This window comes from Sus scrofa, chromosome 6 (genome assembly GCF_054392235.1).
Source record: "Sus scrofa isolate SSC_HxYL_T2T_F1_AM1 chromosome 6, Sscrofa_HxYL_maternal_Yorkshire_Landrace_v2.0, whole genome shotgun sequence".
In the NCBI taxonomy this organism is placed as follows: domain Eukaryota; kingdom Metazoa; phylum Chordata; class Mammalia; order Artiodactyla; family Suidae; genus Sus; species Sus scrofa.
Genome location: NC_139388.1, coordinates 121,052,388 through 121,080,321, shown reverse-complemented (window position 1 = coordinate 121,080,321; position 27,934 = coordinate 121,052,388). Strand labels below are relative to the sequence as shown.

Sequence of the window (27,934 nt, the reverse complement as noted above, 5' to 3'; positions counted from 1 at the left end):
TAGAACAGGGAACTGTATCTAGTCACTTGTAATGGAACATGATGGAGGATAATGTGAGAAAAAGAATATATGTATATATATATATGACTGGGTCACTTTGCTGTATAGCAGAAACTGACAGAACACTGTAAATCAACTATAATAGAAAAAATAAAAATTTTAAAAATCAGTAAATAAAATTTTAAAAATAAAAATAAAGATGAGGAAACATAGACTCCAAGAAGTCAAGTAATTTATACAAAGTCACTCTGATGAATAGCAACAATAACCTGAGTCCAGGTTACCTAGGTCCTAATCAGAAATTATGGCAAAATAAAAATTTTAAAAATAAATTTGAATTTTAAAAAGATTCTGGGCCTGGTAGAGTTAGAAGGCCTGGGTCTGAACACTGTTTCTGCCACCTTACTTGACTATTAAAAACTTTCTCACTTCACTACAAAAGGGAGCTATATCTATATGAGAGTCAATGGAGAAAATGGTGAGAAAAACCACTCAAATGTGTTTTGTTACTTTATGTGTTCTTTCTTCTGTGCTATGCCACTTCTCACATGCTTTATGCCATTTTGGGTTTCTATGTGATTCACCTTCACAAAGTAGAATTAAATAACTCAACTTTATTTGGAATTAAATAATATCAATACCAGGCTAGAACACTGAACAACATAAGCTTTAGAAACAAAATACTCCAAGTTAGCCATACATTGAATGAGTGATGGTATAACAGTGCAAAAGACTCAGCATGTGTTTTCACTCACCAAAAAGCCCACCCATCTGCTTCAGAGCACTGTTCCTTCACAAAAAATGAGGGGAGCTAATGCTGGGAGCTGGGACTTCCTTTCTTTCCATGTCATTCTCATCATCACATTCCCTGAGCAGGCCTGGGTGGTTAGTGACTTGTCTTCATTGACGTGGAATCTCCTGTTGCTGCTGTGCCAGCTCACCCTTTGAATCATCTTTGCTAGCAGGGTGGATGTTGGTACCATTTGCCAGCTGTTCAGTGGCTTGAGTATTGGTCATCTTGGTCCAGTTGTTAGGGGGCAGATGTCGATGACTGTCTCTTTGGACAGAAAGGCCAAAGTCTATGTCCTCGCTTCACCTGCAGAGATAGTCCATTGAAGGAGGTATTACAAAGCACCCATGGGCTTGGTACAGGGAAGCTGGCCTTATCAATTGCTGAAACACCCTTACAAACATACTCAAGTCATGCATTGATCTCCCTTTGTCACTCTTGAAACACAATTTGAAAGCAGTACATTTATTTCGTATTAAAACAGAGATTTAATTACAGGGAAGGACCACTTCCATGAGTCCTTGCCTCTGTGTCTAAGGGGAGATATTGGTCCATCTTCCCCGACTTCCAGTCTGGAGCCTGTGGATGTGTGATGTCATGCCAGATACAGATCTGGTCGAACAGGTCAATCTACACTTGGTAACTGACAGCAATCTAAAAATATATTCACTCTCATCTTGACTTATACCCACAGAGTGGTTGCTTATTTGGGCTAAAAACTACAGTCCAAAAAAATGGTGTTCTGTAGTTCTGCAGCGAGGCATGTAGGAGATTATATGGCACCTGAATTATGTATGTATTTTTGCAAATAAAAGAGAGGTACTTATTGCACTGAGTTTTTAACCCCTCTCAGCAAACCACCCCAAGCATTGAAATCTTCAAAATATGGAACTCTTTGCTCTTGTATTCTGGTTTTGTTTCCCAACTAATGAGCTCTGAGGCATGTGGGTACAGTTCCAAGGTACTTTAAATTCAAAGAAGTTGAGGTTTTTTGGGTTTTTTTTGTTTGTTTGTTTGTTTGTGGCCCAGTTAGTATTGCAGGCTGATAGCTCATCAAACATTCTTGGACAAGCACCGCTCCTCCTATTCAGGAGTCCCTAATAGGAGCTTCTCTAGAAGTTATTTTTTCTGCTGAGGCCCATACGATGCATTCGATGGCACCGGAGTTTCATTAAAGGAATTCTCTCGCTCCCTTCCTTCACATGGAAATGTCATTAACTGTATTAAGTTAACTCTCCGAATGTTAGGTTCTTAACCAACAAACAGTGCTTCTCCACAAGGGCGTACTTCGCTAAGCGTCCTTGGATCAGAACGACTGGGCTGAATACGTAAGAAGAGATTCAGAGCCCCACGGTGGGTTGCCATCATATTTAAGAGGAACCCTTTTATATTTATGGACCTTTTCCTTCAGTCATGGTTGTTTCGTTCCTTCCACCACCACCTTCAGCCTTTCAGGTAAATGAAAAGTTCAATTATATGTAAAGCGACCATTAAATCAGCAGGCCCCATGTGGGAGTCTGGGCCTCCCCTCCCCGCTCCAATCGCAAGTGAGCTCAATCCATTACTGTTCCAGAGGATCATACATCCATCAGATCAAGTGTGCCGGCCAGGGTGCATCTTACAGCTTTTACTGCATATGAGATGTTGCAGGCCTGTTCCCAGGAACTGCCAGGCAGACTGGGAATCACAGTCACGGTTAATAGCAGTGAATTGCCAGCTCTTGATGGGTGGGTAGTCACTCCTTTCAGTGGTTGCCCCCTGGGGGAGAAGGTAGAAAAACAGAGGGAGGGAATTAGAGTGACTTTGCACAGTTGAGCAAGTTCATGCCGCTGGATCAGTGGCAAGCATTGGCAGGGCTCCACTCTGGGGAGGCTCAAAACAACCTCACAGTCTCATTTTTACCAATTGGTGCTGCTGTGTCACCAGTGGTGCCCTGGGATTGGGGTGGGGTGGGGTGGGGGGAGCTGGGCAGGGGATAAAGGCAGAAGTCTCTGGGCTAAATTAAACAGAAAGTCATGTTCATGTTCGTTCTGGTGAACCCACCCCAGTTAGCCCTGTGCTACTAATTGTACCCAACTGGTATTTGAAGTTCGCCAGGTGATTAAAGAGTTGGCTCACAAACTCTCTGCATAACCTTAATTTTTTCAAGGTTCTTTGAGTGGAGAATGGTTTATAATAATGATTTTGACTAATACGATTTTTGACATGCAACTTTAATGCTTAACCTTAGTACAACTCCAAAGCATTTCATGTGTACTCAGCTGTAAAGAGTGATGATTTAAAGGGATAATATAAGAAAAAGGTCGTTCTAGAATGAACCTTTAACAAATTGCATAAAAGGAGCTTATTATTCCTGGAGTATGGGGATATGCCGCTCTTCTGATCATTTTTCTGCTCAGTTCAAAAAAATTGTTGAGACATGAATGGGAGAAGAAACAGGAAAAAAATGAAATAGAAATCTGCAAGCAAGGAACATTCTTTTGATGGTTATGATTTTGTTGCCACTAAAAAGGCTCTCCAATAATGTGGTTATTCATCTTCTCTTTTGTTTTGGGTGAAGAATTCGCTCTAACAAGAAAATGCTGTTATTGGTTGGTGGTTTGCCTCCTGGACCGGACCGGCTCCCCAGCAATTTGGTTCAGTACTACGACGATGAAAAGAAGACATGGAAAATACTCACAAGTGAGTGTTCTTCTTTGTTTATTTACCCACCTATTTATTTCAGGGTAGAGCTATCTTGATGAATTCGAAAACATGGTTAATCAAATTAGACATTTTATTGATTGGTTACCCTTTGGAGGGCTGTTTATGTATCCTGGGGGATTTGGAGTAAAAGACTAAATTAACATTGCAGAGGTGGCCAGTTTGGTGGTCGAAGAGGCCTAAATTAAAACTGGCCTAAAATCACTGCCCTGAGTTGGTGTTTCTGTGTGTGCTGCGATGGAGGGGGAGGGCGACCGAGATCTTCCAGAAATAACGCTTTGCTTGTGCCTTGGCTCTTTGAAAAGTAAAAGGTTGGTGAATAGCACTAGGAAATTTCTCGCCTCAAAATGGTTGTTCCGTTCGTTGTCTCTGTAACTAACATTCATTGTGCTTTTTAGGTATCTTTGCTGGTTAATCCTTACTCTGTAGAATTGGGTCTTTAGAGAAGCACCCCCTTCCATTGCTCCAGAGTTGGGATGGACAGACAGACCCGTGGCCACCCCCAGCACCCCACCCCGCCTGCATTAAATTGTGTTTTCGGATTTCCACCCAAGACCTCCTCCCCTCTTTAAAGGGTGATTGTGTTTTACACCAAACTTCTCACCTTGGGCGGCTGAGATTTGGAACTTATTGTTACATCTGTTATGATTCCCAATCTGACTTGGGCATGGAATCAAAAATCATTGTTTCTTGAGTGCAGCAGGCTGTGGGCACCAGTCCCCTCGTGGGCACAGTGGCTGCACTGGTCAATAAAACTAAATTTTAACTGTCAAAATTGCCCAGAGCTGTATAGATAAAATAATAAATGAGCAATTTTGATCCATAAATCAAAGCCACACATTTAAAACTGACAAAAATGAGAGCTAGATTTTCTGATTGCCTGTGTCTTTTAAGCAGTGATGTAGCTTAGATTTTTTTTTAATAAAAAATCATTTCCTCTCCTCTTACTGAAGACCCTTTAAAATCATAGAAACAGGACAACAGTTTGCCCATAAAAGCTGAAGAGGAGCAAAGACATGTGAGGTGGTTCTGGAAGTAATTCATTTCAGAGTTGGCTTACCCAAGCGAACCTTCAAGAGCACTGTCCAGGAGCTGCAACGGGAAAGCTCCCTGGATACCCACACACGGCGATTGTAGTAACTAAATGGTGCAGAGTAGCAGCCAGATGAGGAAGGAAGAAAGAAAAATAAGTTAGAGATGCCTTGAAATGATTTTCATTCTCTTCTTGACAAAAATACCATTAATAGTGGTTTAAACATCTGAATGAATGACCAAGCTGTATTTTTAAGATTCATCAGAAACTCAAGCTGAAGTAAAACTAAAGAATCAATTTTCTGACACTTGATCAATAGAGAGCGCCTACATGGAATGAGACACGGATACCAAGAGAAGGAGAGAGGAAAAAGGAGGGACAAGAGATTCTTGAGAGAGGATGGAACAAGAGAGGCTAAGGGACAAGGAGATACCAGACTTAAGCCATAAATGCTATTCATTCACAAATCCATCTCTTGTCCCAAATTATTCAGGCAAGGTCTAGTTTTCTAGCGCTTTGAAGCTCTTCATTAAAGGCAGAAATATTAATTAAAGCAGTTGGTATAGTACCTAAGTTAAGTCTTAGGTTCATTTCAAGCCCTGTTCAGAGATCATCCAATTTACTGTTTAAACCGAGACACTTTTCTTTAAAATTGTAGTTGATTTATAATGTGTTAGTTTCAGGTGGACCGCAAAATGATTCATTTACACACGTATATGTATACATACATACCCAGACACACATATGTATAAATCCCAAACTCCTAATGTATCCCCCCCCCACTTCCCTTGTGGTAACCATATGTTGTTTTCTATGTCTGTGGGTCTATTTCTGTTTTGTATATAAGTTCATTTCTATCCTTTTTTTTAATAGATTCCACATATAAATAATATTATATATTTGTCTTTGGCTTACTTCATTTGGTGTGATAATCTCTAGGCCTATCCATATTGCTGCAAATGGCATTATTTCATTCTTTTTTAATGGCTGAATAATATTCCATCTTCTCTATCCATTCATCTGTCAGTAGACATTTAGGTTGCTTCCATGTCTTGGCTATTGTAAATAGTGCTGCAGTGAACATTGGGGTGCATATATCTTCTCAAATTATGGTTTTCTCTGGATATATGCCCTGGAATGGGATTACTGGGTCATGTGATAGCTCTAGGTTTAGTTTTTTTAAGGAACCTCCATACTGCTCTCCATAGTGGCTGCACCAGTTTACATTCCTACTGACAGTTTAGGAGGAGGTCAAACTGGGACACTTTGAAGCATGAAATGGGGATCTGTTAATTATGCTGGGACAACAGGTATAGACTGGAACATATGGTTACCCTACTTAAACTTTTCCCATTGCCTGATTTGACTCCTTACATAGCAGGATGTAGTAAGAAAGCATGAACTTGAATCAGTCAGACATGGATTCAAACCCACGTCTGTGATTTTGAGCAAATCATATAAATGTCCAGAGTCGTGATTCCTTCATTCTGTCAGCATCATTTGAGTATCTTTAAAATAAAATTGTGTTGGTAAACCACCTAGCACATAGGACGAACTCAATCAATTGCAGGTGCTATTATTCTTGTGACACTGCTGCCAATATTAGCACAAGGACTGTATGTACCTTTATACCTTACAGGCATCAGTCAATTCAATCTCTCCACATGGGAAAAGATAAATTACATTGTAACAGGTATGATAATACTAAGATGTTTTCTCTACTTTTCATATGTTGGATATAGTAACCTATAGACTAAGAAGTAAAGATAAATGGGTTTCTGTTGACTCCATTCATCGGATTTGAAGTTGAAGGACATAAAGACATTAATGTATAGAAAAGTTCTAATAACAGGAACATACTCAAAGATCTTGAATCTTTTTTCTTATACCCAGGCAGGCTCATAGCCTTGAAACAAGTGTCTACTCTACTTACTCTCTTCATTTCACTTGGCTTCTACTTTAAAAAATAGAGTTTATTACCCAATGGGCTGTGACTACATGGTCCCAAGTGAAAGCATATTTTTCAGGTTTATTGGACAAATATAGATAGTTTATCTGGATGATGTCTGCTGTTGGTTTGTGTTTTTTAATTAAAGCATCTTATTTGGCTAAATTGAATAAATAAGTTGGGTAACTGACCAATTTTCACACTCTCTGGGCTAATAATAAATGAAGAAATGTTTCTTATTGGGATAAGAAAATATCCATATTCTTCTTAAATCTGATCAAACATCAGGGATTGCTGAGGTTCCCATGGCATTTTTTTTTTTCACTCAGAAGGACTGCTGAACAAATTGGTGGGAAGTGAGGATGACAGTTAGCGCTAGGAGACAGTTCCTGGTGTGGGGTCTGCTTACTTATTGAATGACTCTCTCCATAAAATTAACAAATAGGCAAACTAGCAAAACGTTTAAAAGCCTTTCAGTCTCAGAATCCTTTGCCCACCTGGCTTGAGCAAACATTTTCTAGCCTGTCTCGCAGACATGCCCCTTTCAGAAGGATGGCATTCACAGGCAGGAGCACAGATGTCCACTTCTGGAAGCCACACTTCTCATACACATAATGAAATGAAGAAGAATTAACAGGAAAGATAGTCATTATTTCCTTTAGCTCTTATTCTGTTATGTTATTTATGTTTTAGAGACACTATGTAAGGGATCCACAAATAATAATAAATTGTGAGTTTTCTTGTGGGTCAGTGGGTTAAGGATGTGGCATTGTCATGGCAGTGGCTTGGGGTGCTGCTGTGGCACAGGTTCCATCCCTGGCCTGGGAACTTCTACATGCCACAGGCGTGGTAAAAAAAATTGTCAAAAAAATAAAATAAAGTGAATTGAATGGAGTGGAGGTGAGTAGAAGTGAAAAAGGGGCACTACCTAATATAAAGAAAACAAAATTCAACAGTGAGCCAACCAGTAGCTTTGTCCACCCAAAGAGTAAAGGGAACCATTATTCCCACTGCAAAGACTGTTTTGGTAACATGCTAGCACAGCCTTCATTTTTATCTTCCTCTTTGGAAAAAAACTATTTATATAATGTTATATAATTCATGTTAGGAAAAGTAACAGAGAGGCCCCCCCCCCCCCGCCAACCTCAATCAGGAAAGTGTTGAGAAATACCCTGTAAAAATGACGGTCAGTCCTTTTGTACATGTGAAGTGTTAAGTATTAACAATAAAATTGGCATTGTTGTTCTCTTGACTGTTAATAATGAAAGGGAAGTGGAAATGCCCTTCTGTTCATTTTTATTTTACAGTACTGCTTTTCTTGCATTTCTCACTCCTGCACGCAGTCTCCCGTTTCATTCTTAACTTATTAGAAAGCGCTACAGGAGACATGAATACTAAAATGGCCAATGCAAAAAGCCTGCCTCTTGCACTTTGTAGGCCCTCAATCCTTCATGTCAAAATCAAACAAAATAATTCCTGTGGCTACTATGGACTTTTGTAACATGGGGCTGACATAGCAAAGTTTTTATGAAGTCCTCTTGTGGAAGCAGCTTACCTTCCTTCCCAGGTGACAGCACAGTCTCTGTCTATTTTATTTGGCTTCCTGTTGACTTTATTGGCTTCCCCATTGACATTGCAGGCTGTCTATTTTATCTGGCTTCCCCATTGTCCAAGTTCTTTACTGGTGGATAAAAGTGTTTCCCAGAAATGGACTCCCATTTTCCCTAGATTTCAGATGAGAGTCCACTTATTAGGGGCTTCTTTCTGCTTCCTATGAGCAATGACAGAAAAAGGATTTCAAAACATAGATTTATCTTTCCACCTGCTGATGAAGACTTCCCTTTGATAATGTTAGAATAAAAGTTAGAAGAGCTAAGTGAGAAAGGTGTGTGCCTTCCATTGTTAGACAAACGGCAAAAGGCCTTTTGTTCCTCTTCCTTTCACTTTACAGCTCTGTCCTCTACTTGGGAGTGCAAGGATTTGGGAACTTGTGTTTTTCTGTGGTAGAAAATAAAGCAAACCAATGTGCAGAGGTTTCCTGGGGTTGTCTTCTCAGATCCATGAAGGACATTGAATTTCATCCCATCCACAAAGGTCCTGGAGCTGGTGTCATCACTTTCTTCTAGGAGACTTACAAAGATCAGACACTGGTGGAATCTTCATTTACACACACACACACACACACACACACACACACTCTTCATTTTATATATATACTTTCCATAAATGTTGAAGGAAGAGTACTGAGAAAATTCATCTTATGTAAGACATTGAATCCAGTTCCAAAAGATAAATACAGGTTGGATATTTATCCAATATCTGTTCAGTGGAGAAGGGTTTAATTTCTATTCAGAGAATAACAAATCTGCACATTTATACTTTCAATCTGACTTTTTTCGTGGTCCTTCTGTTTCTTGATTTCAGTTCATTTCTGTTGTTTGGAGATATATTGCAGGAGAGTCAAGTTAGCTGAAAGAACATCATCATTTCTTATACTGATTTGTTTTGAAAGAAATAAAAAGTAATTTTAATTGAGGGTTTTATACCTGTGGGTTTCCTTTATTCATATGATCTTTATTACCAAGAACTAAAACCCACAAGTTATTTAATTTTATTTCTAGACAGGTAGGTAGAGTCGATAGACAGTGCATTTCTCACTGCGGGAGAACCTTGGAAAACAACGAGCTGCTTCCAGAATGACTCGATGCTGGGGAAGAATTTATACTTAACTATAGGCCTTATTCCTTTAGGTAGCAAGCAGTTCTTGCATACCTACTGGGTGCTGGACAGTAGGCTACAATGTGCTCATCTCTCTTCCCAAGAACCTGGGAGGCAGTTAGGATAGAGTGTAAGAAGGACAGACAAGGGAAGTTAGGCTACTGTGGGAGCATGAAAGGGGGCCTTTTATCCAAACATGGGAGGTTAGGGAGGCTTTCCTAAAAGTCATCTTCTGTAAAGCTGACCAAAAAAAAAAAAAAATGGATAGGAATTGTTGGTGCAAAGAGGTGGATGAGAAAGTATTTTAATTAACGGGTCCTATACTGGAAGTGCCAAAAGGCAAGACAGAATTGGTGCCTTCTAGAAACTGAAATGAAGCATTCGCATTGTGGCTCATCGGGTTACGATCCCAACTAGTGTACGTGAGGATGCGGGTTCAATCCCTGTTCTTGTTCAGTGGGTTAAGGACCCAGTGTTGCCGTGAGTTGTGGTGTAGGTCGCATACATGGCTCAGATCCCATGTTGCTGAGGCTGTGGTGTAGGCCGGCAGCTGTGGCTCTGATTCGACCCCTAGCCCAGGAACTTCCATATGCCACAGGTATGTCCCTTAAAATTAAAAAAAAAAAAAAAAGAAAGAAAAAAAGCTGAAAAGAATTTGTGTATCTATAGGCGAATCTAAGGTTGAGGAAGTATGTGGTGTAGCCGGAGAATTAGCCAAGAATCAAATTAGATGGGACTATTTCAAGGAATTATTAAGATAGGGTCAAGAATTAAGAATTGAGAATAGAGATACTCTTCTCATGTTTTTGGTGTTCCTGGAAACACAGTGATCTAAAGGTTTTATATAATAGCAGAGCCATTGTTCTCTCTTAGCTTGGAACTTCTTATTTCAGTCCATGGAGTAATTGTTTCCATGACTTTGGACAAAGAAGAAGGAGAGAGGATTGTGTTTGGACTTTTTAAATATGTTAGCATCTAATTTTACCTTCAATGAGCTCAATTCTAATTTGAGATACATGGCTGCACATTGCTATATATCTTGAATTATTTGCTACTGTGTATTCATGCACCAGTGCATTAGTGGATTTTTCATAGATTTTTTTTTAAATATGTGTGGTGGTCACTCCAAATACTGTATTTCAAATAAGTTGGGTGCCTAGAAAAACTGGTTGACTTTATTTCTGGTGTATACTTCCCTTGAATATAGTAATCACTTTTTCTCCAGAGAACGGCAAGTGTACAAATAATTCTGGTGCCTTCTTTACACACAAGCTGTGATATTTGCTACTGAATCTGGCATGAAGGAGGCGTGAGTCATGAGGGCTGCTTAAATTTGCTCTGTGTCAATCCCAGGCAAATTGCAGATGAAGTCTGGCAAACCATTGAATGTGAGTACTAAAAGATTAAGTGATCTTCCTGCTCAACCCTCTCATTTTACACGTTAATTTCATTCATTGAACAAATATAAGTGATACAGTCTTTGCAGCAGGCGTTGTTCTAGATACAGAAAAAAAAACAAAAACAAGGCTGAGTCAAAGCAAATGTCATCTGTCTCCAACAAGTTTAGAATTTAGTGGGGGAATAAGCATTGATAAATAATGCCAGATAATAATATGTAATGACAACATGTGATACTGCTCTGAAGGAAGGGTATAAAATACATAAGCTCTTGTAACAGAGAGACCAGCTCTAGTGTAGAAATCATGGAAAATATCAGCAGAGAAGTGACATTCAAGCTGAAGGATGAACAGAACTAAAAGACGGGACAGAGGTGGCCAGGTGCCCAGATAAAGATATGAGAGATGATTGTACCAGGTTAGTTAATAGTTAAGTCCCAAGACCCTGCAGGAAGAAGGCGCATGGCTGAACTCAAAGAGTGAGAGGGAGAAAGACATGATATGTAATAAAGATGTAGGAGAAACCTGACCATGAAAGCATATCTATGGCAGGTTCACAATTTTGGCTTGTGCTTTAAGTGACTGAAAGAGCAAGGTGTTGTATGCAGAGCCACACAATGATTAAGTAGCAGAATGAGGAATAGAACATTGGTCTCTGTATTTCCATCACACAGTGCTGCCTCACATACCACACCAATCTGTCTCACCAACAAGTGCTATTAGTCAAGACTCCAAGCAGATGAATGGGATTTAATCTGCACTGACCCATCAAACCCATGAAAATCTAAATGGATCCAATGCACTTGGAGCAGTAGCACATTCAGAGAGTAGAACTGGTACAGGTTAATTGAATGAATATCCTCCTAGAGGTCAAAACTATAGTCTTGGTTTATGGACTAAATTGCAAATTATGATGTATAAGTGATGAAATTTGCATGGAAGATTACTGACAAGCCATAATTCAAAGAAGACTTCTTGATATTTAAATTCTGTCTTGGAAGCAGTGGCAGAAATGAAACCACACACACACACAGAAACAAAGTACTGCCTTTCATTACAGATAGATCTAAATTATAATACACCCCAGATATTGTTGAACGTGAGACTTTGAGCATGCTGCTTTCTCTCTCTGGTCCTTCTCACCTCCAACGTGAGTATAATTATACTCACCTCTTAGATTTATTGTGCGAATTAAATGAAACAGTACAAATAAAGCTCTGGGCTCAGTATCTCAAGTATAGCTGTCCCTTGATACATTTTTATTCCATTTGAGTCCATTATGTATTTTTTTATAATCAAACAGAAGTGAATCATGTCTTCTCCCTTCTCATCAGAAGTCTGAGAATGAAGACACACTTTTGATTCAGAATGGAATTCTCTGTCTTTGGCATGAAGCTTAAGTGTATCTGTCAGGATGGGCTTGATTATACTGTGGTAACAAACAACTACAAAATCTTAAAAAAAAAAAACCTTATTTTTAATTCATGCTACATCCCAGTACAAGTTGGCAGAGGATATCTGAGTCATTCAGGGATCCAGGGATATGGGACTCCATCTTAATATGTATTTCCACCATCAGTGAAACAGGGAAAAGAATGAGCTGCAAGCATCTTATACTGGCAATTTAAAATGACCCTTGTCATTTCTGCTCAGTCAAAGGACCACATCCTATTTCAAGGGGGCTGGAATGTACAATCTTAGGAGAGTTCAGAGGAGGAAAATTCAAGTTATTTGGTGAAAAATGCAATTATGTGACTACTGTAATATATCCTACTAGACTTCACATATTCTTTGTATGATGCTCAAAGTATACTCACCCCTCCCCACCTCAAGGAGCAAAGACACATCAAGCTCATTGTCAATCTCTGGGTGATGGACAGTCATCCCAGTATCAGGCTCATTTGAGACTCCTGATCAGGGAACCAACTAGAGACAAACTTTTTGGTTTGACATAATGCACAGTGATGGATTAGAGACAGAAGGAGCTTAATAAACTTCAGTTTAGAAAGAGCATGGCAATCTAGCAATCCCACCAAACAGACATTTGGAAGAGTGCCTATCCAAGGTTGAATTCCTTGATTAGATTTCTTCTTAATTCTGCTTATTGTCCTTTGTTCCCATGACCATGACTCCAACCCTTTGGGAGATCAGCCTTCCATTATCTTCCTTATCTGAAGTGAATCTGAGGAATGTGTACTCCCTGAGAGTGGAAGAGTTTTCTAAGTACTTTCCCCATCCAATACATTTAGGGGACAGTGGTTATTTTAAATCTCTAATTCACAGCCTCGTGTAGTCCACACTGGTGAGTTGTTTGGTAATTCATCCTCTAGAAAATGTAGCTGTCTTCTTATATTTCCATCCACTCCATGGCCAGGGACCATGTAAACATTTCTTTTCTGATATACTTCTTGGCTTGCTTTTTCCTTTGCTTTCTTATCCCCTGTTTTATCTCTCTCTCATACTCTCTATATTTGTATATCTACCACTAGCTTTAGTGGGAAAGCTCTCCTTTTGCCCTTTACCCTGAGTTAGAAGAGTTTACTTGGTGTCTCACCCTTCATTGAAATGTTCTTCTAAGATACTCTAAGGTGGTGAACTTTCGGTGATGAAAACCATACATTTAATTTGGTCTTCGTCAATTAGCTGAGGTTTAATTTGCCTTTTTGGGCTCAAAAGTCTTTTCAAGGAGTTCCTGTCGTGGCACAGTGGTTAACGAATCCGACCAGGAACCATGAGGTTGCGGGTTTGGTCCCTGCCCTTCCTCAGTGGGTTGACGATCCGGCGTGGCTGTGGCTCTGATGTGGGCTGGTGGCTATAGCTCCGATTTGACCCCTGGCCTGGGAACCTCCATATGCCGCAGGAGCGGCCCAAGAAATAGCAAAAAGACAAAAAAAAAAAAAAAAAAAAAAAAAGTCTCTTCAATTTTATATTTTACCAGATGAGACCGCAAAACATTGCTTCCTCCATTGCTGAACAGGCCTCAATTTCTGGACTGTGTTTCTTTCAATCCCGCTTATAAATAGGCCAATTTTTTTGTATGTGTGAGATCATCTCTTTTTTTTATATCTTGCCAAGGGCAGCCAACAGCAACCAATACATTACTATCAACTCTCTTTTCCAACCTCTTCCCTTGAAGGTGGAAGTTTATTAAATCCCAGCTAGCCATTCAAGTAAGAGCAAATAACAGTTTCACCAACTGGTTTTCCAAACCATAATATGCTGTCCATCTTCCCACCCTCCAATATCAGTTTCCTTGTCCTCAGCCACTGACCCTCTTAGTACCATTGCCTGTATCAGTTAGAGGCTAGGCTAAGTTAGGCAGCCATAACAACAATCCCCAAATTTTGGTGGTTTAGATAAGTAAATAGTTCTTTCTTTTCTATGGTAGGTTCCTTAGGTCTCTGTTCCCTGTCTTCTCATGCCAGGAGTCAGATGGTTGGAAAATCCACTATTTGGCTTATCACTGCCAAGGCAGCGGGGAGAGAAAAACTTCACACTGACTCTGGAAGCTTCTGCCCTAAATTAACACATGTTATTGGGCAGATACCAATAGATCAAATGCAGCAATCCTCCCAAGCCCTCAGAAAGGGGATACTCTGAATATTTGTTGGGTAGCCCTGATGATTATGGCAAGGCACCCTCATGTTCAGTGAATATTTGGTTCACTCTCCTTGTCACATGCAAATAGTCTCGTGACTCCTCAAGCAATTCTTAGTCAGAAGATGAAGAAGCTCCATGCTTCTTTCTGTCTCTTCCTGCATCAGTGTCACTTTATTGTCAGGACTGTTCTTTATTCACAGAAGATTAGATGCTTCTATGTGAAAGAAAAAAATTTTAAAGTACACTTGAAATATTACTATAATGCATTGGGGAGGGAATTTTTCTACCTTTGACTCTCCTCAAATGGTTTAAATATATCCGAGTTTATGTAATTTTTACTATTCCTGCTGTTTATTATATATTGACTATTACTCATCTATAATATAGTTTTACAAACACATATAGAGATATAAATCATGTAGATACACCTAATCCCCATAGAACAGAATGGTTTTTCTTATTGAGAGAGATGATAAAAAAGGAATTGAAATGACTTTCAAAATTACTACCTAAAAAAATGAAAACTCAGAGGACTGATTATCAGTCCTGATAATACTGATGAAACTGATGCATCCTGATAAAACTGATGGACTAATTAAGGCAAAGTACAAATTGGCAAACTATTCTTTTTCAGACTCAATGACATGACTCTATGGCAGCATCAAGGAACCAAATCTATATTTTGTGACTATCTGGCCAGTTCGAATTTTCATTGTGTATTGTACACAAAGTGACTCAATTACTGGGGAGTGATCATTCCTTAATATTTATTAATTATATTGTCTTATGCTTTACAGAAGATATCTTAAGGGCCTTGCTGTATGTAGCTGGCATTAAAGAAGGTTTTGTGAAAGGGGAGTGCTAAGCAGACGCTTTCTTACCTCTGTGCCTAGATATCAAGGCAAACTGCTGCTCCTTACAGTGTGTGCTAATTATTAATCCCACTGACATGCTTTATTTGGTCATTGTCTTCATTTCTTTAAAGAACAAATTTTAAGATTGAATTCCAGTTATCTAACTAGAACAATAATCATTGTGAGTTTCAAAGACCAAAATCTTGCCACATTTTTATGTTGAGAACCGCAAAGCACTTTCAGAAAATCCTACTGCTAAGGCAATGATGTATCACTTTCACTTTCATTATATGTTTTTAATCAGAGCGTGACTTCACACTAGACAAAGCGATGCTTTATGCATGGTCTCACTTGTTTTTGCTAAAATCTTTTGACATGATTAATTTTACTTTAATGCTTTTGTCTTGTTGTAATGGTAAGGATGATGGGTATAAACCAGGCAAAAATACATCCTTTTCTATTATAACGCCTCTGAGCATTAAAAATATCTTAGATGAAAGGGGAAAAAAAAATCACAGGAGACTGGTTGGACTGGAATTAAATTTCTTGCTACCTGAACACAGAGTACATGAGATTTAAAAAAAATGATTCAGTCATTGTTTTTAGTTTTATTTTTGGTATTTTTCATAGCAATTTATTCATCTGTATGATTAGATCTGAAGAGGAAGAGAGAGATCGTAGCTCACAGATTTCTTGATCTCATTTGTCGCTTTGTAGCATTTACCTCCTTCACAATATTAAGGGACCAGAGAATTAACCAATTCGATACGAGCTGCATTTGCCAGGATGCAGGTAAAATAAGCCATACTTTTCCATAGTGATGGCTGGCATTAGATATAAGCTAGTTTTCAGTCTACACAAATTGAATACAATATCCTTTGTCCAAATGACAGAAAAGCAGTGATATAGGTGACTTTAAGAAGAAAACAATAGATCATTCAACAAGTGAGGCTTCCTGTGAGCAAATGTCCAAGTATTGACTCTACCATGTTCACTTTTTTTTTTCCTTAGTAAGTGATGGAGTTGCTTACCCATGTTATAAGAGTATGACACTTTCCTTTTTCTACACAACCTGTCTGTTTGTTTTACTTGCCTCCTAAATAAATCATAGTACAATAGAAATATCATCTAGTACTGGCCAACAGAACTTTATGTGGTGATGGAAATGTTCTATCTATATCTACACAATCCAACATGGCAGCCACTAGCCCCATGCGGCTGTGGAGCACCTTCAGTATGGCTTAGTAGAACTGAATTGAAACTTACAGTACCCCCTGGGACAAATGGCTTCTGTATCAATAGTGCAGCTCTGGATAAAGTTGTTTGATGGGGTCACATTCACTTAGGAGGGCTGTCCCTGGCTTTAGTGCCCACCCTAATCCAGTCTGGCATCATCTTTACTTAATTACATCTGCAAAGACCCTATTTCCATATAAGGTTACATTCACAGGTACTGGTGTTTAGAATTTAAGCATATGGAGTCCCCGTTGTGGTGTAGTGGAAAAGAACATGACTAGTATCCACAAGGATGTGGGTTTGATCCCTGGCCTCACTCAGTGGGTCAAGGATCCAGCATTGCCGTGAGCTGTGGTATAGGTTGCAGATGGGCTCGAAGCCTGCGTTGCTGTGGCTGTGGCCGGCAGCTCTAGCTCCAATTTGTCCTCTAGCCTGGAAACATCCATTGCCACGAGTGCGGCCTACAAAAGAGAAAAAAAGTATTTAAGCATATCTTTGGGGTGGACCCAGTTCATATCACCACACTTGGCAAATGACACACATCAGGAAAAAAATATATATATAACAAAGAGCCATTAAACACTTGCTGTGTGCAAGGCACACATTCTCGGCACTTCACTTGCATTTGTTCCTTTAATTCTTACAACAACACTCTATGGTATTAGGTGCTATGATTATTTCTACTTCAGAGGAAGAAATGGAGACACAGAGACATTAAGTCATTTGCTCAAGGTCACACAGATGGTAAATGACAGAGCCAAAATGTGTACCCAAATAAAGCTCCAGAGCCCAAACCCTTTTCTCTTTCTCATTACTGTAGTAATAACAGAGTGCAAATTGTAAAAAGTTAAAGGTGAAGCAAGACTAGACTTTGGCATTGTAAGCAGAATAAAATAAAATATTTTCTGCACAAATGGAATATATTAAGATCCTAAATATACATGTGTATTTGTTGAAACTTCCACTAGCCCCTTTATTGTTATTTAAGATGAAAGACTACTCTATGTATTGAGTTATTTCTCAGCAAAAACTATTTTATTGTATTTTATTTTATTTTTATTTTACTTTTTCTGTCTTTTTAGGGCCACACCTGTGGCATATGGAGGTTCCCAGGCTAGGGGGTCCAATCGGAGCTGTAGCTGCCGGCCTACATTAGAGCCACAGCAACGTGGGATCCGAGCTGCATCTATGACCTACACTGCCGCTTGTAGCAACGCCAGATCCTTAACCCACGGAGCGAGGCCAGGGATCGAATCTGCATCCTCATGAATGCTAGTTGGGTTCTTCAACCACTGAGCCATGATGGGAACTCCTCCTTATTTTTTAAGGTTTTTATTTTTTCTATTATATTTGATTTACAATGTTCTGTAAATTTCTGCTATTCAGCAAAGCAACCCAGTCATACATACATATATATATATGTACATATGTGTGTATATGTGTATATATACATATACATATGCATACATATATATATGTACATGTGTGTATGTATGTATGTATATATACACACATACACACACACATGCTTTTTCTCACATTTTCCTCCATCACATTCCATCACAAGTGGCTACATATTGTTCCCCGTGGTATAGAGCAGGATCTCATTGCTTATCCACTCCAATGCAATAGTTTGTAGGCAAAAATCATTTTAGAAGGGGGTGATTTTCACTTCCTGGAGCCTTGCAACTTTACCACTGGTTTCTGTATGTACCTCCTCACTTAAAAAAGTTATGATTGTAAGCTCTGTGTGCCAAGATATGGTTTTGTAAAGAGGGGAAAGCTGTGCATTTTGCACTCTTGGTTTGGTTATATTATTTACCTTGTGCTAAGCTCGTAGAGGCATTCCTCAGTCTGGGTGCATGGTAAATCTCAGATCTTTGTTTCATGTTCATTCATAAATTTGCCTAGAGTTTATTGCATCACCAAAATTGTTAACTTTACCAAATATTGATAGCTGCTCTTGTGTGTGTGCATAAAATTCCTTAGGATTAAAGTACTTTCTTCATGTTAGAGCTTTCATTTTTTTTTTAATGATAAGGTGTCCTTTTCTGTCTTTATTCTTGTCAAAAACCCAAATCATTTTCCCCACCTGAGTGATAATCAAAGATGTATTGCAGATAAATTAAGGAGAAGTGTAATGGTTATTTGCTTTTAATATTATTATTAAATTTTCAAGGTTTGCTGTCCTATATTGCGTTTGTCACAAATATATGTAAACAGGTTTCTTGATCTATTTCAGAAAATGATCCACAATGGTGCTCATAATTTATATGTATCTCTAACGGCCAACTCATTTGCTAGTCTCAGCACCGGGGAATCATCTTCCATCCCTTGCTGCAGGTTGTTTCAGCCCCAAACCCAAAAACTTGCGTGAACATGGGTACAAGATAAAGCCAGAAGGGTGGCACCACCCAGCATTTTCATTGGTGGAAATAATCTTCCTTGACCTTTGGGGGGGAAATTTTTTTTAATTAAATATGGTTGATTTACAATGTTGTTCCAATTTCTTCTGTATAGCAAAGTGACCCAGTCATTTATGCGCGCGCGCGCGCGCACACACACACACACACACACACACACACACACACATTCCTTTTTTTACATTATCTTCCATCATGTTCTATCCTAAGAGATTGGATACAGTTCCTTGTGCTGTACAGCAGGACCTCATTGCTTATTCATTCTAAATGAAATAGTTCCCATCTGCTAAGCCCAAACTCCCAGTCCAACCCACTCCCTCCCCCTCCCCTTGGCAACCACAAGTCTGTTCTCCATGTCTGAGTCTGTTTCTGTTCTGTAGATAGGTGCATTTGTGCCATATTTTAGATTCCACATGTAAGTGATATCATATGTTATTTGTCTTTGTCTTTCTGACTGATTTCACTTAAGAATTTATAACTGCATCCATGTTGAGAATCCCGCTGTATGAAAGTCTCTAGCTGCATCCATGTTGTTGCAAATGGCATTATTTTATTCCTTTTTATGGCTGAGTAGTATCCCATTGTACGTATGTACCACATCTAATCCATTCTTCTGTCAATGGACATTTAGGATATTTGACCTTTGGAAATTTTTTAATTCTCCATATTCTGTTTTTGTTTGTTTAAATAAGGAACATAAACATAAAATACATAGCTTTTAAAGAAGCACTTTTGTTCCTTTTACCAAATAAAGTTTAGTCGTTTACAAATATGATATCCACTCTATTGTGATCTGAGAAAAGCCAAGGAAAAGAGTTCGATTCCCTTTACAGCTCACCTGGGTTCATAGAGAGAGATTTCTTTTTCCAAGCCACAGGCACCCCAACCAGTGCCATATAAGCATTAATTAATATTAATATGACTATTGCTAATGAGACCCCACTGAAAGTGAGGCTGGAATAGTGCAAATCCACTAACATGACTAGAGAATAAGGTCACTTATTCTGCTGAGAGTAAGTTAGTAGCATCTTCTCATGCATTTTGCTTCCTTAAGCAGAACCATGGGGGCAGGGTGAGCACACAGAGTACCTTCCCAGGTCTTCTGAGTTGCACTTATTTGCAGTGTATGATATGGCACTTGACAGAGTACAAACTCATGAATATAAACATATGTCCCAGAACAAATAAATTCTATGCCATCTTTTCCCTTTGAGAAAAATATGTTAGTAGTAGTTGTTTATCCAGGAGTCAGCAGAGTTTTTCTGCAAAGAGCCAGGTAGTAAATATTTGGGGCTTTGAAGCCATTAGGTCTCTATCGCAACTATTCAACTTCCAATGTAGCATGAAAGCAGCACAGCCAAAACGTAAATGAATAAACAAGGCCGTGTCCCAATAAGGCTTTATTTATTGAAATAGGTGGAGGGCTGGATTTGACCTGCAGTCCATAGTTTGCCACCCCTTGCTCTCAAATCTAAGGACGTATCTATTTTATTCACAAATCACCACTTCGTAATAAAATACTTCACATGGTAAGCATAACATTTATTAACCTAAGCCATTTTATATGTTAACTCCTATAATCCTCACAACAATCAATCCAATGATGCAAGTTCTGCTATGACCCACATTTTATAGAGGAGGAACCATGACATAAAGAGGTAAAAGCACTTGTCCATGAGAAGTAAAGCCAAGATTTGAACTCAGGTAATCTCCCTCCACAGATCATGTGCTTGAGTCACAAGCTGTAGTGACCCTCAGGGAATATTTTGTGACCTTCATATTTAACTTCTAGACATACTCTGTTCTGAACCTTAATGAAACACTTTCTCAACCAGCAACATAGGAGCCAACATTAAACTTACCTTGTCAATTACCTCCACTGCCCTGCCTGGTTCACAGGACCACGCCCCACAGAAATGGGGCAAATGCTGAATCAGGGGATTAGTTCTTACCCTTGCCACGGCCACAGGCAAGTCCCAAAGTAGCTGAGCATAAGCTACGGCGTCCTCCCAGAGGTCACATACTGCTTGTGCTGAGATGTCAGCCTTTCAGAAATATGTCCAGCCTTTATATATGTGTAGTTAGGCTTTTCTGCTTGTCTTAATTCTATCTTTGAACTTGCAGATACTTGTTATGTAAACCAGCCTCTTTACAGACTGCACATGCCGAAGAAGTAAGGGATAAAGAGACAAGGAAGGGGAGTTTCCTTGTGATACAGAAGGTTAAGGATGCGGTGTTGTCACTGCAGTGGCTCAGGTCACTGCTGGGGTTCAGATTCTATCCCTAGCCTGGGAATTTCCACATGCTGTGGAAAAAAAGAAAAAAAAGACATGGAAAGTGCGTTTTGATTTTAGCAATACCAAAATGGTAATAACCGTTTTAATTGAGCACCTATTATATGTATACATATTATGTTAACCACATTACATACCTCTTTTTGGTGCTCACAAGACGCCATTTTAAGGCAGACAGAATTATCCTGAATATTTTAAAAACTAAAGTTTAGAAAGAGTAAATAACTTTTTCAAACTTACAGCTGGTAAATATATGAGTTAATACTCCAAGGCATGAAGTTTTGACTGCAAAAACCAGATGCTGCACCCTTGTCTGACACTGCAACCACTAAGGGGCCCTCTCTCCACCTCGCGGCTGAAACTGACATGGATGGAGAACATCTATATGTGAGACATTTGGCTCCATGCTTTACAGATTATCCCATTCTGTACTCACAGTAACAGTGTGAGGTTGAGATCACTATTATTCCCATTCTATTGATGAGGTAACCAAAGTCAAGTCTTGTTCATGGGGGAACCAAATTGTGAACCGAAGCAGTTGGCTTCAAAGCTTACCTCTCAAACTCCACATTGCACTGCTTTTATCTTGTCTCTGAGGAACTTGATGTGTTTATTGGATACCTTTTGGCCTTATAACCATGCTGGGTTATATCCTTGGAAAGCACTTTCAAGTCAATCCATTCATTGGATCTCCCACAATCCCCTTGTAAGATAAACAGGACAGGCATTATTATCACTGTTTGATCTATGAGAAAAAACTAAAGTTCAGAATGGTTAAGTGACTTGTCAAGGTCATGCAGTAATTGATGAATCTGTGACTCAAACCCATGGCTTCTGACCTAATTTAGTTTAGTGTTCTTTCTATTAAGCCATGTTCCATGAAACCTTATTAGGAGTTCTTTGACCTATAACTGACATTATTTGAACTCTTTTTAACATGATATTTTTTTCCCAACTGGATTATTTAGAAAAGTCTATCTCAGAGGCTTTGACTTCCCTCAAGCCATTTTGAATGAAAAATGATTAATTCTTTGCTTGCGGATAACACAGAGGTGAGAGCTCACAGGTGCCATATTGAAGCTAAAGCATATTTGATGAAATCACAGGAAATAGAAGATGTTTAATTATAAGAGAGCTACTTAAATAGATATAGACAGGGGTTAAGAACACCTCAAGTGTACTCCCTTTCTCGAGCCCCAGTGCTAATGCGGTGGGACACTGTCACCACTCTTAGAGCTGAAAGGCAAGGGGTGAGAGATGTTACCAGAACTAGAAACTTCACTGAAACAAGAAAGGCAGCCCATACTGACTCAAAAGAAGGAAGCGAGGGGAAGAAATACTCTGACCTTTCTCTCCTCCCTCCTTCAATCTTCAGAAACCAAATTCAGCCAGAAGGTAGAGGGAAGGGAGCCTCAAGACATGGTCAATATCATCTGCACCCAGAAGAACTGAGCAGGGCCATCAGGGGTGGCGAGTGCCTCTGCAGGGCCCAGCAGTCATGCGTCACGAAGCTGCCTTTTATTAGATACCAAGCTCTTCCACTGGCAGTGTTTTCAGTTCTTTGGAACTGTAATAGCTGGTTTGGCTTACCCAAATTCCTTTTCTCCTGGGTCAAACTGACTTATGACCAAGTAAACAAATTGGAGTAGAAGCAGGTAGCAAGGAGACAGTGCCATGATGCCACCAAGCGAGCACACCAGTTACAGGTCAAGCTTGTAACCAGTGTGATCCTAAGTCCCTCCCCCATAGTAGGAATGACCATGAATGGTTGGTTGCCTTTTCAAAGATGGATGGCTTTTCTTCTTCCCCGTGATCCTCTTGGCCATGTTGAAGACAGTATCTCCATGGTACCAAGTTGTGCTTTGCACGCATTAATGTGACAAAGTGAAAACTCGTGGTTTGACTCACCTGTATCAGAAAGTGTGAGTGGTGTTTGAAGTGAGAACTGAGGGCACTGTCTGCAGTAGCCCCGATCCCTGTGGGGCTCCGAGTTCCTTCTGCATAGGGCACGGCTCTGCTGCCATACTGCGCCTCTCCCTTTTCCCAGCTTCCTCTTTTTTGTCAGTGATGTTCATATTACAGTAGACGTGAAGCCTGCTTCTGATGCAGAAAAGGTACTACAGGAGTTCCCATTGTGGCTCAATGGGTTACCAACCTGACTAGTGTCCATGAGGATACGTGTTCGATCCCTGGCCTCATTCAGTGGATTAAAGATCTGACATTGCCACAAGCTGCGGCGTAGGTCACAGATACAGCTCGTACACAGTGTTGCTGTGGCTGCGGCCTAGGCTTACAGCTACAGCTCTGATTCAACCCCTAACCTAGAACTTCCGTAAATGTGGCAGTAAAAAGAAAAAAACAAGGAAAGGGGCTACAAATCTGAGGGATGGCATAGGCTTGAGCTGGGGCCTCTGAATATCACTAAATGATGAAGGAGAAGCCATTGCCGGAATGGTCCTGTGGGAGAGCCACACGATTTTTCAAGGGCAAATAGATACTTGTGGATTTAAAATGGGTGGATCAGGCAAGTGGGTTCCCTGTGCTTGAGACCTGAAAGCAGAAAGAGGCTACTGGAGGAGTTCCCTTGTGGCCCCAGTGGGTTAAGGACCTGGTGTTGTCACGGAAGCACCTCAGGTCACTGTTGTGCTGTGGATTCCATCCCTGTCTGGGGAGCTTCCACATACTGTGGGCATGGCCAAAAAGAAAGAAAAAATAGACTACTCAAGAAGATGTCCCCACACTTGTGTCCCTGACATTTTCACCCTGCAGAGATTTTCAGGTTGGTAATTGAGGAAGACCAGTCATGTGAAAAAAGAATTTGATTAATTATCCAACTATATCCAGTCTCTTGGGATAGAATATGATGGAAAATAGTATGAGAAAAGAATGTATGACTGGGTCACTTTGCCATGCAGCAGAAACTGACACAACATTGTAAATCAAATATACTTTAAAAAATGTAAAAAAAAAAAAAAATCCAAAACTGAATGTATCAGGATTGGAGGAGAGGAACTCTTCCCCAAAGGAAACAGAAAACGGTAAAAATGTAAATTTCATGAACAAATGCTCAGGGACTGAGCAATAACACATCATTTAAAATAAGTATTATTAAGCTCAATAAAAATCTAGTTTGATTTTTCAAACTAGCTTCGAAAGGAAATCTTCTTTTCCTTTCTTTTATCTCTTAAATAGATGGCTTCCCTATTACCTGGTAGTGTGTGGTACCAGTGCACCAGGGCTGGCGGACAATAGGGGCTCCCCTCTGCTTCTCTAAAACGGCCCCAAGTGTGTGCCACTCTGCAGGCTGCAATTAACCCTTGAACAAGGCAGGTTTGAACCGCATAGATTCACTTAGATGCAGATATTTTTCAGTCCTACACTATGGTGTTTGGTTGGATCTGCAGATGCAGAGGAATAGTGGATGCAAAGGGCCGACTGTAAATTACACTTGGATTAATCCACCATGTTGCTCAAGGGTCAGTTCTGCAAAGAAATCCCCAGGTTCCCTCTTGGCAGGATTTTAAATGGGCCTTTGCCACTTTTGCTGTGCCCTGCCTCCTATGTTATCTAAGTATCCAGAGTCATGGGCTGGAGGGTATAGTTGGTAGAGTGGCTCAGAAATCACCAGCCTCAGAGCACCAGCTCCCTTCTGGCTCACATGGGAGTCAAGAGCCTTCTCTCCAGAGAACGGGCTTCGTTCTCTACACCTGCACTTGTCATCTTGCCCCTGTGTCGTCTCATCATTCTCCCATATTTCCATTTAATAAGACTAATATGAAGGGGATAACCTTTAAATACATGCACTTCCAAGGGAGAAGACAAAGAACTTGAGGCGGAGGAGAATCATGACAACACTGTTCACATCTGAGGAAGCTTAGTTGGCCTGGTCCTGAAATCTGGAGAACTCAGCATGTTTATTGGCCAATGACTTCTGGTCCAGCGATCATCCATTCTGTACCTCTAGTACTTCTCCCATGTCCTTCATCTCAATGGAACTGTGTCTGTCTTGTTAAGTCATCTTCTTACTCCAATATGTGACTTTGTGAAAAATGTGCTTTCTCGAGTAATCCTGGATGCCTCTTTTTCTGGTTACTCTCTAAGTAAGTACTATAGTTTAGCAGAATATCCTCCTGAGCCCTCTTCCCATCCTGAACACCCCTCCTGCCACGTGGCATCCCTAACAGTTGATGGAACACTAAACTGTATTTCCTTCCCACCCCTCTCTCTTGAAACCAACCACTGTATTTCCAATTGCTTCCTGAACATCTCCACTTGGCTGTAAGATCATTATCTTGCCTCCAAACCCATTGTCTTTGTTGGTCTCTGTTGCAGTGAATGACATCTCCATCTCCCCAACCTGAAAACCTAAGTGTCATCCCTGACTTGTCTCCTTCCTCCAATCCCTTCTTCATCTTGTCAACAAGTGCTGTCATTTTCGTCTTCCATAGCCACTTCAATCCATTTCTTCATCTCTGTCCACAGTGTCAATCCCTAGCATGAAATCATCAGTAAACTCCCCAAACACACACCATGAGATCCAGCTCCATAGCTTCTAAAGCCTACCTCCCTGAATTCACTTTTTAAATAAAATTTTTTTGTCTTTTTAGGGCCGTACCTGCGGCATATGGAGGTTCCCAGGCTAGGGGTCTAATCGGAGCTGCAGCTACCGGCCTACACCACAGCCACAGCAACTTGGGTTCCAAGCCGCGTCTGCAACCTACACCACAGCTCATGACAATGCCGGATCCTTAACCCACTGAGTGAGGTCAGGGATGGAACCTGCATCAGGATGCTAGTCAGATTCACTTCTGCTGAGCCACAACGGGAGCTCCTGGGTTCACTCTAGCTGTTTCTCCCATCCCACACCCTTTCCTCCAGCTTTTCAAACCACATGCAGATCCCCGCGATATAGCCCTTCTGACACTGAGGCCATGGTCCACACCTTGTCTTCTACATGGAATACTCTTCAGTTCTAAGTCCATGCATAACCATGCAACACTTGTTCTGTTTCCAACTTTGTGCTTGGAATTTTGGATACAAATAGGTTATGGCCCATAGTATTAAGGTCTCTTCCGTTTTCACAGGAAACATAAATGAATCACAGCTATATAATGTGATAGGCTGAGATAAAAGTAGGTAAGATTGCTAAGGAAACACATGGTGTTATACTCACCTGGCCATAAATGTCCTTCAGACCAAGCACCAGGCTATCTCCTGACCCATCTCTAACAAATAATTGAGCTCTCCTCCATATTGTCAAAGCACCCTGCTCAGACCTACCTTAGATAGCTTATTATTTGTTTGCGTTGTAGTTGTTTAAAATGTCTACTCTACTGTGCTGAAAGCAAGAATAACTATGCCTTATCTTTATAGCCACTGTGTCAAACACATGGAATAACTATTGAAGAAATGACTGAATGGTACCTAAACTACAATGGCAGCTTAAGCAACCCTGGAAATCAGTAAACTGACAGACATCAAAGTCAGTTAACCTTCACATCTTATTCCTAGAGTGATCAATTCGGATGAGAGTTACATCACATTGTTTGAGATACACATAAAATGTTATATGGTGAGGCCCCCAGGTGCTTATAGTTATTAATGATGAGAGAAATGCCAATTCATTCTGGTCTTTGAATAATGGACTTATGAGTTATAGACAAATCTTATTTATAGCTCAAGTTCAAAAATTGTGGGCAAGCTTTGAAAATGCAGTCCTCCCTATGGACTATTTATTAACTGCCTACCATAGTTGTACCAAAGAAGGACTGGCTAAATATCTGTTGAAATAGTGTGTTTCCATCAAATTATAGCACAGGATATTACACATTATGATGAAACTATCAGGTGCTATTTTTACAAAATGTTCCTGGAGGCTAGACTGGACCAATATTGTGAGTATATTTATATCACTGCAAAGGTATACAAAGATTAAAAATAGGATGGAGTTTGCCATGGTGACTGAAAAATGCTGAAATTATTTTTTAAACTCTGAGAAATGTAATAAATCCAAAGATATATGGAACTTAAGAACTGGCCTTCTGTGTAGAAGCAGCTCTATACAGACATCACATACTGAGGGAAACCTGTGTCTCAAATTCATTTTATTAGAATGTATACATGTATGTGTAACTGGGTCACCATGCTGTACAGTAGAAAATCGACAGACCACTGTAAACCAACTATAATGAAAAAAAAAATCATTATATAAAAAAAATTCATTTTATTTTTATTTTTTATTTTATTTATATATATATATATATATATATATATATATATATATATATATATATATATTTTGCTTTTTAGGGCTGCACCCATGGCATATGGAGGTTCACAGGCTAGGGGTCAAATCGGAGCTGCAGCCGCTGGCCTACGCCACAGCCAGAGCAATGTGGGATCTGAGCCATGTCTGTGACCTACACCACAGCTCACGGCAATGCCAGATCCTTAACCCACCGAGCAAGGCCAGGGATAGAACTGCATCCTCATGGATGCTTGTCAGATTCATTTCTGCTGAGCCACGACGGGAACTCCTCAAATTCATTTTATTAACTAAAAATGCTACACCTCAATCTAGTCTGTTTTTTGGTGCCAGTACCCACATGTTTAGTATATGGGCTGATGTTGAGTATATGGACTCTCTTGCTAATCTTTTTTTATTATTTTTTATCCCCTTCTACATCTACTTAGTTCCAATCATGATTTTCCCACCTGCAGCCAGAGGGAGGGAGTAAGGGTGTGACCCTGTGCTCAAAACCTCCCAGGTTCTTATCTCCCTTAGAGTAAAAGCCAAAGACTTCACAGCCCTCCACCCCGCTGATCCGTCCTCGTCCTCGGCTGGTCTTGTCTTGAGCCACTCTCTACCCTTCTCCTGCTCTATGATTCCCACCCCATTTTATTCCTCCACACCCCAGCCCTGGCCCCACCACAGGACC

The 27,934-nt window shown here is 40.0% G+C and overlaps 1 protein-coding gene and 1 long non-coding RNA gene across 5 annotated transcripts in view; one reads left to right on the top strand and one right to left on the bottom strand.

Moving 5' to 3' along the window:
- Positions 1 to 27,934, top strand: part of KLHL14 (kelch like family member 14) — a 102,339-nt gene that overhangs the window by 27,553 nt on the left and 46,852 nt on the right. For all 4 annotated transcript variants that reach the window (XM_003127890.7, XM_084964432.1, XM_084964430.1 and 1 more), the window contains one exon: positions 3,351 to 3,472. In XM_003127890.7, the coding sequence (XP_003127938.3) occupies positions 3,351 to 3,472 (122 nt within the window). The remainder of the gene's footprint in view (positions 1 to 3,350; positions 3,473 to 27,934) is intronic.
- LOC146402797 (uncharacterized) lies at positions 597 to 26,457 on the bottom strand. The gene is made up of 5 exons (XR_014807833.1): positions 22,905 to 26,457; positions 21,552 to 21,699; positions 8,030 to 8,245; positions 4,554 to 4,633; positions 597 to 2,548 (listed from the first exon to the last, which is right to left on the bottom strand). It is a non-coding gene; the product is annotated as an uncharacterized LOC146402797 (long non-coding RNA).